Raw genomic sequence first — 14,329 nt, 5'->3', positions numbered from 1 at the left:
ACACGATGCATTACCAAATGAAATGTATCGATATAAAACTTTTCCTAGCCGGTACTAAAAAGTCTAGTACAACAACAATATACCCTGGGACGGGAAGGGTAGAATCGGAGTTTCCTATATCTATTACATTTAGGTACGTATAATAATAAAATTCTCCATCATTTTCCTTTTGAATCCGAAAGATAGAAATGATCAAATATATCAAATTTTTGCTTCAGACTATCATATCTAGTTATTATACATAACATATAAATAATAATAATAATCCAGTGGCGCCTCCGATTTATTCTATCCGTATATTTGATTATTTTTATTTAATAAATCAGGCTTCTTTCCGACACAAGTCATCGATTTTTAAATTTAAGACGATGTTTTGCTTCACCGTACCAACGAGTGTTAGATGCGCAAACAGTCAGAAAGTCCATTGGTCCACAGTCGAGATTGAACCTACGACCTCAGGGACGCGAGTTGCATGCTGAAGCCACAAGGCCAACACTGCTTACTTAGACATAACATATATCGAATGGTTCAAGTTTACATTGCTAGCAGCCGCCATTTTTATGTACTAGACTAGCCAGTCTAGGCGACTTTGAATTTGAACTTTATAAACAGACTATTAATAAATCTCATTATAAATTCTAGATATAAAAGAAAAAGGACCAACTCGATCTGAACATTCAAACAAATTTTAAGCTAGACATTTAGGTTTCCTTTACCAAAATAAATCTACAAGCCGATATCGGTGACTCGCGTGTTTGATGACGAGAACGCTTTACAGAAAAATAAAAGCCAAATGCGATCGAACTACAATTTTTGAAATGAAAATGCAATTTAAAGAACGTCTTTTGTCACGGAATTTGTCTGATTTACGATGGAATAAGTAGATTGAAAATGTAGGTTGGATAAAAGTTTGACGTGAAAGAAATTGCTTTTAGTTGGCCTAAAAATTTAAATCGATGTTACGAATAGAATAATTATGCGGCGCTATACCAGTTATATACAACTAAGTTTTCGTAACGATCTTTACGGTGTATCCTATCCTTAGAGATGTTTTTTATTCAATTGGGCAAGTAATTTGTGATTATAGTTTGTGTTTACGGTAAAGCCGTTATCACAATGGCAAATTGTTTCTATGAACTTGGAATTCTCGTTTACCTATAGACACCTACCTAGGGTTGGTAACCCTTCAGTCTTTAATGCAATTATATGTCTATACGGGTGATAAAAAAGTTACCAAACGTCAAGTTTTTACCACCAATGCGTGTTTCAGACCGTTAAAAATATTCATATATTACTTATATATATATATATAGGATTTCTGTGAAATGACTAAAACCTCTCTGCTTTGTCTAAATCGTAAACTGGGCGGCACAGGTACCTTTACCCCGTGCTAACACCATTAGTCCTGTGTTGTCCAATAATTTTAATTTAAAAAGTCCCACAAGTTACATTGATTGTGTCGTCCTACAATTACGTTACAATAAACCGTACATAAATGTAGTGTTTTCTATATCCTCTGTATTTCAATATAATCACCATGTCTCGCATAAATTGAACAGGCATTGCTGAATAATTTCATACTAACTTGATTCACAATACAAAGTAATTAATAAAAGCGGTCTCTGGGAGGACGTATACAATAATGAAATGACCTATTTAAGGGATAACATGTAAGTGCTAATCACCCGTGGTTTTCCACTTGTCCTGATTTGCACTTTAATTAACTGGAGCTAGTTGTGAGATTGCTATCTGTATGGATGAGGACTACAGATTTGTTTAATAATAATTAGTAGTGGATTGAAATTGGAGATTCACGAGCAATATGATTAGTAGCGGACCGGATATAATATATAATATTTATAACAAAGTTTTCATCAGATTTCTTCATTAACGATTTTTCGAATTGCAACTTCTTTAGGCGCATGAAGGTAAAAATTATGGATGAAACGCAATAATAATAATATTAGCGTCACGAAGATGTGCAGCGTTTTTGTCGAAGAAATGGGAGAGAGCGATTGAGAGAGGGTGAGAAATGGCGAACATAGCATGAAGCAAATAGCCAATAAAGTGAGAAAGATCGAGAGGGAGAGAGTGAGATAGAAAGAACGTCTGCCGAGAGGTTGGAGAGATCTATAGTGATAAAGATTGAGAGATCGAGTAAGGGAGATCGAGAAAAATACACGCTATTGGTTGATGTATTCGTTTAGTAGTTACATATTAGAACTTAAGATGGCAATTCTGTCGCATAACGTCTGGTGCAGTAAACGCAGTTATTTATTTATTTATATTGTCATTATCACGCATATATATTGCGTAAACAGTGTGAATATATGTATAAAAATACATGGGGTGATCATATACTGGTACATGATCATCTATTGGGGGTTTACCTTGGTAATAATTGATTTACAAAGAAGTTTCACTTCTGACATGTGTACTTGGTAGCACGCAGCACACTAATTTGCTTCAGCTAGACCCTAATCTAGTATTTAAACCAATTTGTACTCAGCTTATTTGATTTTAATATTTTTTAACGAACGTGAGCAACTTCTATTATGAGGGTTACTTTGTGTTTCAAGGCTGAACCAACTTCGATACTCGGGTAATAAGTGTTACCTAGATAAAAATAATTTTCTATTTCGATAACCCCTAAGCCATGCATGTCCTATTTAAATATTATATTTAGTTTGATACGAACTTTAGCCCTACAACATATCTGCGACATAAAATATCCATAAACTCATGGAAATTGTAAGAGACTTTTCACGCGTTTACAATATTTTGAAAGGAAAAAAACACACATAACAAAATACTTTAATACTTCAGTTATAGACATGTATACACTTTGACCTGCTAAAAAGTTTCGTCAGATATTGCGTTATACATAAACAGTATGCAATGTGTTATGTCATTCAGGTATATTCTGGAACATTTCTGTAGTTCTGGTCATGGCCATACCAAACATTACGTTATTGTGGTGTCGTGAAACTAATACTGATGTGTTTGTTAAAGATGTTTTTTCGTCGAATTATTTGTTTAACAATCGTATACTTATGTAACTAATCTTTGATTTTGGATACTTGTAAGTATGAGATAAATAAGTTGACATTTTATTATTGTCACTTTTCTACTTTAATAAATAGTTTATATAATGTACATTCAAAGATAATTTTTAATGTGACGGACACCGTAACGCGAGTTTATTGTTGCGTTGCAAAATCGATTATTTGTTTTATATTGTTTTCCCGTTTTTTTGCAATATATAACATAACTGGGTTGACTTTTGACCACCTACCTACCAGTTAAAGATGACACAACATTGCTAGATAGACACATTACGCATTTTTTTCGCTTTATCTACCAAAATTTTAAATTATTAATATACTTTATTAAATTAAAGAATAATCTTCCTTATTTTTAAACCCTTAATACTAAATTATTTCAATGATATTTAACTCTTCTCGAAGAAATCATCTGATAGTGGTACGTGGCTGATTTGGTTGTATGTGTACGTGCTAAAGAAGCGTTGTGTCACGTTCATTGCATAATCTATGGCGTAGTCCAGAATAGGGCCTCCAAATTCTTGAGCCACCAGTTGGGAATTCGAATTTAGAACTTCGAGAATGTTTGCACCTAAAAAATAAATTAGTTTTTCTTGATTTTCCTTTCATTATCCTGGATTATTATTAATTTATATAATATAGTGACGAATAAAGCAAAAAAGAACAACGTATAATAACAATCACACAATGGCCCTTTCAAGAATGACTTACTAATTTCAGGGCTGCCTCTAAATAAATTAGTAAGGTTTAGTTTTAAATCCGTTCCGTAATCAGCCTTATATTTGTATGAGTTTATTTTGTAGTGCCATTCTCCATCATTCTCCTTGACAACCTTTTCGTAAACCTCCAAACGCACACGCTGATTCCCTGTAGATAATATTCTCATTACAGTTTGACAGGATTCACCATAATTATAAGTGTATTTAACATTTCGTGTTAAGTAAAACAGGATTTACGTTTGCCAAATTCTTCATATTATGGTTGCATATAAGTCATAGATAAAAAAATTTAATTTGAATTTGTGTATACATGGTGGTGTTTACTAGGAAGATAAATATATAGATAGATATCACTAAAAGTACCAGTCTAATAATGGTCTCTTAGGTAACCTCGACTAAATGAAACGTACGTAATTTAGAATAATATGGGTACCTAATATGTAATTGATATATTGAAATATCGTCACATCAAAGTTTCACTGTTTCAAATATTTCTATAATTTTTAATTTCAAAATAATTGTTATAATCCGCGTAATTAAAACACAATATCGAAGTTCTGGATACTTCTATAGGCATTGATTACTTACAAATTTTAATTTTCGCATCTCCGTCGGTGTTAAGGTTAAAAAGTAATATTCTTCCAGCAATGCTGTATTGTCCTCTGATCGTGAAGTTACAGTGCATATCGAAGACAAATGTTCTCTTTTCACGCCGAGATCTAAAAACAATATGTTTGATATAATACTGGATAATTTCACGATGAACCTTAGTCAAATATAATATAATAGGTAACGAGCTGATAATGAAATTAAGGTTAAAAATAAGCATCTTCAAAACTGGCAAAATCTGGTGTAAATCTTTGTTTTGCTTCGTTGAACTGATCCTAGCCCGTTGTCTTGTCCAACGAGTATAACAATTTCGGTGACAGTCACACGACTTTCAGGAATGTGGAGAACAAAGGTTAATTCTAATAATAAATAACTGTTTTATATTGTGTTAGATAAGTATGTAACGTAAAGTCAAACATGTTTTGACATACACTGTAGTTTTTCTTACTAAATGATTAAATAAACGCACAGAGTTCGTGCCCTAACCTTGTCGACTTAGCGTGGAGTTAATAACAAAGATTTCTATTTGTTAACATCTCCGCTGATTTGTGTTATAAATGTACAAATAAGGTGATATACTTATTTCAAACGAATAATGTAACATATTTTCATAATTATAATAATAAAATATTATTGCCGTTCATGTTTTTTTACACGCATGTTATTTTTAGCATTTGGTACTTAGGTTCATAAATGCAAAATTATAAAATTGAGGACATAACTGCCAACAAATATAATTAGCAAAAAGGTAAAAAAACCCGTCCAACATAATCCGAATCAAGTATATCAAAAGATAGTTAAAATATTTTAGATCATAATATCATATAAATATAAAGAGCTATATTTACAAAAATCAGTAAGTCAATAATGTTAATTTGCAGGTAGTAGTAATTTCGTCTTAAGAATCGTATGGCTAATAGAAGTTCTTTATAGTTTATATATGTAGCAAAATTCAATTATTTTATGTAGTCATCATTTTTATTTGCAATATATTACGGATTAGGTATATACGATTCAATAGATTTTTAGGTCGTTCCAACGCGGAGTGTAAAACTGGTTAGTGTTTACCAACGCCTTATGTAATTCGCTTTAACACCATAAGTTTACAAACGACTACAGATTTATTGAAATTTATTTATTCAGTAATACAATAACCAAATAATCGTTTCAAAAATAATTAATATATGTATCGGTATAAATATTATTAAAACATTAAGAAGATTAAGATAATGTACTTTTGTCTGAATTGCTTAAAGTGTCATATGATTTGGCCTAAGGAAAAGGCCACGAAAGAGAGAAAGAGTTTTTCTGAAGAAATTTTGTAAATTTCTTTCACTTGTCTGGATTTTGCAAATAAATTTATTATTTGAAGCAAATTTTTACCCAGATGTTTGAGTCTCACAAAGAAGCAGATGCAGAATTGTTTCTACTCAATATGTTACGGGTACCTTAAACATATAGATACTTACGACACTTTATCTGGGTGACAAGTACTTAATCCAGACAGCTTTCCATTGTGAAAAGTCATCTTGACATTTCCTGGGAGATCCATGGTAATATTCTTATCCAAGTATAGGGGATCCAAAGGTGGAATCCCCGCTTCTGGAATACCTTTGACCACACCTGGTATTGCATCTATGGTTGCTTTGGTAAAGCATTCGTCTGTTAGCTCTGCACATGGATGGATGAAGTCCGCTATGGAACAATATATATTTTTAATAAGAATAAGCTTATCATCGTTTATATTTGGTTTAATTTCTTTGGTATATATAATTTACTCTTATTGGAAACAGATTCCATTTATAATGCGGAGACATATATGTATTTTAATAAAAAGATACTCTAATTTTATCCTTTGGCAGTTTTTTTTATTTTTATGGTGAATTGCTTTCGATAAATTTCATTACAGATTAACATAGGACCAGAAAAATTTAGACTGCGTTCGTTGCTTTATCTAAAAGGCTCAAGGTTCAGCTAGTAAAATAAACTTTAACTTACGCAAGGGCACTAGTTGCAGCGTCCCCTGATAGCACATACACAAACCAACAAAAAATAATAATTTTGTCATCGTCCTTTATTTCGCTTGACACAACTGTCTTCGCAGAGGTATTTTGTGTGAATGGCTTTAAGTCTAATACCGCAGAGTCTATAGTTAAGCAACAAGCCAAGCAAGGTGATTAAACGATTTCTCAAGGACTTGCAAATAACACATTTGATTTTCAAGATTTGTCTACAGTTCTTTATGTAGATTAGGAGATTTAAACACATGATCCTCTTAAGTATCAATTTTGAAAGCTAGCTAGTATATAATTGAGGAGTAATGATGATTCTAACCTCTGACTTTTTAAGAATAATTTTGGAACAATCATTTGCTTCGATTTATAATTGAAGGAAATCTGTAAATGTGTTAAAAGTAAATAATAATAAAATATAACTGGTACAAAAAAAGTAAACCTAAATAAAAGAAAGTACAACTACTGTCAGGTAAAGCCTTTATTACTGAAATGTTGGGTTTTATGTTTTAATAACCGTATACTTAATTCTAAAAATTCAGGGACACAATGTTTAATGCATTATTCACTGTGATTTTTAAGAGAAAAGATTTAAGTTAAAATCCAGACAAACTGAACCATAGAATCGTAAAGTATACGTAGGTATACATAGATACGTAAGAGTTAATATTGACAGTTCGAAGGAAACAATTATCCAATTTAATTCACTACTTCTATTCTGACGATAAGATCGTTAATAATTGAATATTCCATCAATTCTTATCTTATTTTTCTTCAGTTCTAACAAGCGCAGCTCCAACTTATCATACAATTTAATGTTTCTGTTCTATAAGGTGACAGTTGGATGTAAGATTTTTTCTTGATAACCTGTATAATAACTGTGAATGACATCAGAGGCAGGCGTAGTCTAGACTAAGGCGTCAAAACTTCTTAAAATATGTGTCTCTATATAATGAGTGACAATTCAAATTTCTCAGTGTTTAAAAACGATATGTAAACTAACAGTCTTCATAAATTTTATTTAAATAAAAAAAATCATTAGGAATCAAATTCATGAATTTAGGAAAACTAATGGTACAAAGTATACTTTGCAATTATAAACTGAGGACAAACGTTCATAAAACTGCAAAAAGAACTTACATCCAAATTTTAACTTTAAGTCTGGTGGGTAGGGTGTAGTTTTCTGTCTAGCAATAGTCGCCATGATCCTTGACAGAACATGTTTATTGTTTAGTCTTTTGCACTTTTGAACATCATTAAATTTCCACGAGTGAAAAACAGGAATAATAGTAATTATAATATATACCTAATTATGACAGTGGTAAATAAATAAAAAAAAAATTGCCTTTATTAGAGTACACTATAATTACACTAAGTCCATGTCATTTATGTTTTCACTAGTACTCGACCTCCGACGGAGTGAAGGCCTTCTCCGGCTTTTTCCATTTGCCCCTATTCCTTGCGACATTTTCCAAGTTCCATGTTTTTTTATATATGTATAAGTTCCTGAGACAGAAACATTTCTGTGTCTGTTTCACTGAGTGTTTATCATTTCTAGTGTTCAAGATCAAAACCAGCCTTCTGGGCCAGAGACACGTTGTAAGCATCGAACGACTTTGGTTGTAAATGAAAATTTGAACAGTTTACATAACTATCGTCTTTGTCATATTAAATTGATTTTATTATTGGTAAAATAATATTGTTCAAAAATACGAAATTTAATAACCCGCATTTTTTATAAATTTTTGTTTTCTTTAATAAATGTATAAACAGAAAGTTTAACGGCACACTTTAATTACCTCACGACAATACACAAAGTAGCATTTTCACAGAATTTTAACAATGTTAATAATGAAGGATTCACACGCTGTGCAACGAGCGAAAAATGGCACAAATGCAAAAATTTGATTGAACTACTGTCGACAAATTAGTGGTTTTGTGTGTGACAAAGGTTAAAGGCCATTGTCGGTAACTAATGGTCTGTGTGATCGAAGCTTTTCAAATAGCTTTATAATTTCCTTTCACGAAAAGCGTAATGCAAATGATGGATTGTATTTTGGTTAATATTTTTGCTAACCGATACCAGAGTCATATCCCGATTTTTATACAGAAATAATTTTCCAAATTTGCAGTTGCTCCGAATCATTTGACACTTGACACACTAATCGGGTCGGGCATGCACCAAAAACAAACACTTCGAATTGATAACTTCTTCTATTATTTGGACATCACTTAAAATTCAATTTTGCAGTCGTATAGGCGTTATGATATAGGAAAAATAAACTAACTAATATCTGTAGAATTTATATCCTTTTAAATAAAGAGTCAGTGTTTTAATTTAATTCTTACATAAAGCAGCCATTTAGTTAAATGTTACATTGTTTACTGAATTGTTATGTACAGATTTCCATTATGTCTGACACATGTATGGAAACGTTCACGTCCCATTTAACACTATTGTTCAGTGAAATCAGTGCATTTCACGAAATAATAACAAATTAAATGCAATCTTTTGCAAATCTGAAAGTAAATCTGCATTTTAAATATATTTATCGCACTTTACACATACACATTCAACTTTGTATTCAATGATTAATACGATTAAAACATGTTATCTTTTTTTAATTATGTTTTACGTATACTTAATTTAACAGGGCAATTATTCAAATCAAATCCTTTGACTTAATTAAGTGGCAAGCAGTCCAGTGACTGATGCCGTATCTTCTTTAATGCACATGACTTTCTCTTTAATCGAAACGATTAGATACCCTTTGCGTCAACAGACAGAATGTCTGTGTTTGTGACAGTATTGCAAGATATATATATTAAATAAAATCACTAATACGCTTTACTTCAAACATACTACTGTGTAACTAATTACGAAGATTAAGATTAGAAAGATTAATATGTTATTTATTTATACTTTGTTACCATAATATACATAATTATACAAACAAAAACAAAAAGTAAGTAGGTTACATAAGTTATTAGGCAACAGGCTAACCTTATCGCTAACAAGCGATTTTTTCCAGGCAACAAAATCATCGCACACTTGAAGTCATAATGATTTAGTTTTAGCCCCAATAGGTCTATTACACTTATTATATTTTTTTATGTTTGGTGTAGGCTCATATTTTAAACGATTACACCAAGTTGATACCCAAGAGGTTAGACAGAAAACGATATCGGAGTAGGAAAAACGGTACAAAGAAGCTCATACCGCTAGAACAACAAAGTTTTTTATGAGTGATAGACGGCTACAACAGACAAAAAAGACCTAGCCCATAAATGATGCACATCTCAACAGGACATGGGGCGTTTGCTGAATACCTGCACAGATTTAGCTTGAAGTCAGATCTGTCTGTGCGACTCACAAACAAGTCAGACAGTGATACATCATAATAGAATATCCTGTATTTAGAGCCTCCAGGTGCGATCTCGAGCAACAAATTGATATAAAGGTAACAACCGAGCATTTACCCGAAATATTGAGAAACTTCAGATCGCAACGGGAAGATTAAGAAAAACACTTTTTTAACGGATTAAAGCTATATTTTATTATTAAAACTTATAGTTATTTACATAATTCTAAATTTTAATTTTTTTCTGACGTTTCATCTTTTAGTCGATACCAACTTCGGGGCAATAAATAAAAACAAACAAAGAGTTTGATTTAACATATATTTTATAAACTTCAACGCCGCCACTGAATTTAAACACACATTTCCTACCTGCCAATAAAATCAATGCAAGATTCTGCTTATAACATTCACTTTTCATTCGTTTCAATTCGTTCTTCGGCATAAAACTTGACACAAAATTAATTTTATTTCCTAATAGGGTCAACGAATAAAGCACTTGTAAGTTGCTTTAATTACTTTGATATACAATGTAGTGAAGTCAAATGTTGATCTCATCTTCTCTATTTCTTGGGATATGTCGATATAACGTGCTTTGTTTGTTTCATACCTGAGCCACGTGTTTCGTCATTATCACTTTAACTTATGATAAGCAAGATTCAGGGATAAATGGTGCTGGTAGAAAGAAAAAAGTAATTAATGTAACGTTAGGGAATGGATTATACGACTGCTAAGTTTTGCAGCTGGATCACGACAGGCTTCGCAAAACTGACAACCAATCTTCAGTGATAGAATACCTTTAAACGAAGGTTTTCATATAAATAAAAAACCGGGACTGTAAAGAAATCAATTGGCTATACGGAATAGTAATATTTTCCGTATCAATATTTTTATAAATTAACGCCTGATAACTTCGAAATGTGTTTTGTTGATAAGTGGATTTGCTTATGATAATGAATACTGAAAGTCAAACTGGTGATTTTTATCAACAACACATTAATATAATTTCTACTAAATAATATACTTGGGTTGTATTGATGATGGATATTTTTTGCGGCTTGATACAAATTAGGAGACCCCTTATGCGGTTATAATTTGAAAGTCCTCACTTAAAAATTAAAAGTTTAGTATTTATGGAGTATAGGAGTTCCGTTATAAACTAAAAATATTGACTGTATTGTATTGTAGAGCAGTGTTGGCCTAATGGCTTTAGCATGCGACTCTCATCCTTGAGTTCGTAGGTTCGATCTCCGGCTGTGTACCAATGGACTTTCTTTCTATGTGCACATTTAACATTCACTCGAACAATGAATGAAAACATCGTTAGGAAACCGGCTTGCCTTAGACCCAAAAAATCAATGTCGCGCGTCAGACACAGAAGTCTGATCACCTACTGGCCTATTACATTAACAAATGATCATGAAACAGATACCGAAATTGTAATTGGGCCTCAGGGTCCAGACGTAAAAAGCTTGTGGCGCCATTGATTATTAAAAATGAAAAAAATCAATGGCGCTACAACTTTTTTAAGTCTTGGCCTCAGATTTCTGCAATAGATTATTGTTATTAATAATATTGCTTAAGCTTAAAACTTTTATTTTCAAAATTAATCATCATTGTTTGGTCGAAATGTTATTAACGCACGTTGGCAAATATATTTTCTATCCGTAACTCACATTAGGCTAATTAGATTCTTGCCTTTATCATTGTGTCTTAAATCTTGAAGAATAACGACACTGCTGATGTAACAATCCAAACATGTCAACTAGCTGGAGCGCTAGCCGCCCTAATTCGGTCAAAGTCTGATTTTATAATTCAAAAGTTCTTCTTTCTAACATAATAAACTGTTGTTACGGGGATAAGGGCCTGCTTATATATGTGTATTATATAAAATAAACATTCCGCCATATACTTAGAAAGTTTGATCAAATATAGGCTTTTGAGGCCGCGATACAATAAAGCATGTAGATAGTACGTGTGTTTGTCCCGACTGAGATGTGGAAGAGTATAACAGTAAATCGGCTGCGGATCGTGCTCTTCCTCCGACCATAGAATACTAATGAAAATGTACACCGTTTCCACTATCAATAATCTAACGAAATACCAACGGGATATAACTAATAATTTATATATTTCGTAATCCTACATATCATAAATTACATATAACAAAAAACAATTATACTAAAGTTATAGCCAAAGATGAATTACATCATATATATAAGAAGGTTCAAACATTTACGAAAAGAAATAATGAATAAAAACTTCTTACAATAACTGCTATACTCAATTATTTTCAATCCCAAAACTCCCTCTTATCTTAAAAATTATTTCAAATTCTCAGGTGCTCATAACTATATGTTACGCTCCTCCAATAGTTGATTATTGAAAATTCTGTCTCACAGTGCATCCTTCTTAGGTAATTCATTTAGGTAATTCATTCATTTACGCTATTGAATAATACACTGCCTGCCCGACACCATAAGATTGGCTTCCTCCCTAACATCTTTTAAAACTCTTCTGCATAAACATTTCTTAACCATATCCTAACCAGATCAATCGTGACTTTTGCAATCCTTGTGTTTCCTTTACTTTTGTATTGCATCGCCATTCATGAATCCGTGAGATTAGCTCTTTAGTTTTTAGTTTGTTTTATTAATTTTTTTGTATAATTTTACATTAAAGTTCCATATTTTTTATATCCATAATTGCTTCGCTTACTAGGATTGCCTGAATGAGATCGCTTGATATCCATAATGCCGCCGGTGGCATGCCTTATAATTTTTACGAGTTATGTTATTTGTTTTTTCTTTATTTGAATTATTATTTGAATACAATAAACTAAGTAATGCCTAATTCGGCTGTGTTGTGTGATGGTGTGACGGTGAAGGTATGCACGTGAGGGTGTGTATGTGGAGAGCAAATATGAGCAATTTGGCGCTATGAATATTCTTAAGCATTTTCAGCGTAAGGCTTACATAGTGGTCGTTGTAAGGGGAGATACAAAAAGCGAGTTTTTTGCATAGTTGATGTTGATGTGAGGAACGTGGAACAACGATTACGAGGTAGGCATCAACTGGTAGGTAGGTGATGCCTCCAACCTCTTTTTTTGGAAGGGCCCATCAACTGACAGGGCTTACTGATTCTGTTATGTTCTATAAACAACATATTAAGTTAATAAGTTGTAAATTTGTGGACCGAAAAGCTATCTAATATTTTCAACGACTGTTAAGAATGTATTATTTCTAAGTTAAAGATACAGTCACTACTACTACTTTCAAGTAACGAATTTCTTGTGGTATTGTCTTTTGTTAACATAGCTTTTACACATTGAAAGAAAACACTTTTTAACCGGATTGAAGCTATGTATTATTATAAACTTATACTTAAGTTTACTTTTACATAATTTTAAATTTAAATTTTTTTCCTTGCTTTATCCTGCTTTACCTAAAACTATTGTTATTTGAACCGAACCCACATTTTTTTAACCTAGTGGTCAATCATCTAAACCACTTTCCATAATGTATAGAATATATGTTTAATATTCTAAAGCTTTTTTATAAAGATCATTTACATTATAACATTCATCAATTGAAAAGTCCAATTGTAATGTATCTATCAATACTATGAGTCTTTCGGGAACTTACTTGTTATTTCATCATGGGAAACTAGCTGCAGGTACAATGGAATCAAACTCAAGGTTTACGAATGATATGAGAATGAATTTACGTGGCCTCATGCTTCATAAAAATTACCGTGGAAAGTAGACGGCGAAATATGAAATCGTTGCAAATCTTCATATACTCGGAATGTCATTATGTAAAGTATGGTTTTATTATACTATCTTCGGATGCCATCACCAGTAGATTTACAATTATAAACTTCGTATATACTTCTAAATATCTCGAGTATGTAAAAAGCTTTTTGTATATAGCCGTTATTTAAGCCGTTTCGATTAAACTCTATTGAGAGGGTAAAGTTCTATTATATAACTCATGCACAGACGACTTAAATATTACGAGAGTAGAGCCGCAGAAACTTAATAACTTAGGGCTACCACTGAACTTTTTACCTTAAATAATCGCAATGCATCTTAATTTAAACCACACTCGTGCTCTGAACCCGATATCTTATGGTCTGCAGTCTACCAACCTACACTAGAGCAAAATAGATACAAATGTATTTTTCCACTCAACACTAGATGGCGGTAAATCATTAATACGTTACAAATTCTGTGGTCCGAGTTTCGGATTTCAAAAAGTTATCTCAATAGGAACAAAAATTAGAAGTGGAAAACTGGTAAGAATAAACATTATGTTTTGTAATAGGTTACATATATATTAGGTTAGGACATTACTTAAGTTACATATATATATATATATATATATATATATATATATTTAAGTTAATAGTAAGACGCGCAAATGTTATCAATCATCGCTCACATGCCACAGCCAATTACGTTTTCCCATATTCATTAATTGTAAAGCAGCTTCCAACAAATCGTTTCATTCAACATATATTTGAAAATCCAACAACAACAACTACCACCGAACGTAATTCGAGGCTAT

At 32.1% G+C, this 14,329-nt stretch overlaps 1 protein-coding gene across 1 annotated transcript; it reads right to left on the bottom strand.

Moving 5' to 3' along the window:
- Nucleotides 1–2,802: 2,802 nt before the first annotated feature.
- LOC123708898 (protein takeout-like) lies at nt 2,803–6,531 on the bottom strand. The gene is made up of 5 exons (XM_045659905.1): nt 6,389–6,531; nt 5,860–6,085; nt 4,370–4,500; nt 3,774–3,929; nt 2,803–3,633 (listed from the first exon to the last, which is right to left on the bottom strand). The coding sequence occupies exons 1-5, from the start codon at nt 6,456–6,458 to the stop codon at nt 3,452–3,454; spliced, it is 765 nt and encodes a 254-aa protein (XP_045515861.1). The 5' UTR covers nt 6,459–6,531; the 3' UTR covers nt 2,803–3,451.
- Between the last annotated feature and the right edge of the window lie 7,798 nt (nt 6,532–14,329).

The sequence above is a fragment of the Pieris brassicae genome, chromosome 1 (genome assembly GCF_905147105.1).
Source record: "Pieris brassicae chromosome 1, ilPieBrab1.1, whole genome shotgun sequence".
Taxonomy (NCBI): Eukaryota; Metazoa; Arthropoda; class Insecta; order Lepidoptera; family Pieridae; genus Pieris; species Pieris brassicae.
Note: the sequence above shows the minus strand (reverse complement) of the source record. Positions and strands in the feature narration are given on the sequence as shown.

Excerpts from the sequence above, each read along its gene's own strand:
- LOC123708898 (XM_045659905.1), bottom strand. The coding sequence starts at position 6,458 with ATGACAAAATTATTATTTTTTGTTGGTTTGTGTATGTGCTATCAGGGG. Across the intron at positions 6,086-6,388 it reads GCTGCAACTAGTGCCCTTGC|CGGACTTCATCCATCCATGT; the intron begins GTAAGTTAAAGT and ends ATTGTTCCATAG. Across the intron at positions 4,501-5,859 it reads TGTCACCCAGATAAAGTGTC|ATCTCGGCGTGAAAAGAGAA; the intron begins GTAAGTATCTAT and ends TATTGTTTTTAG.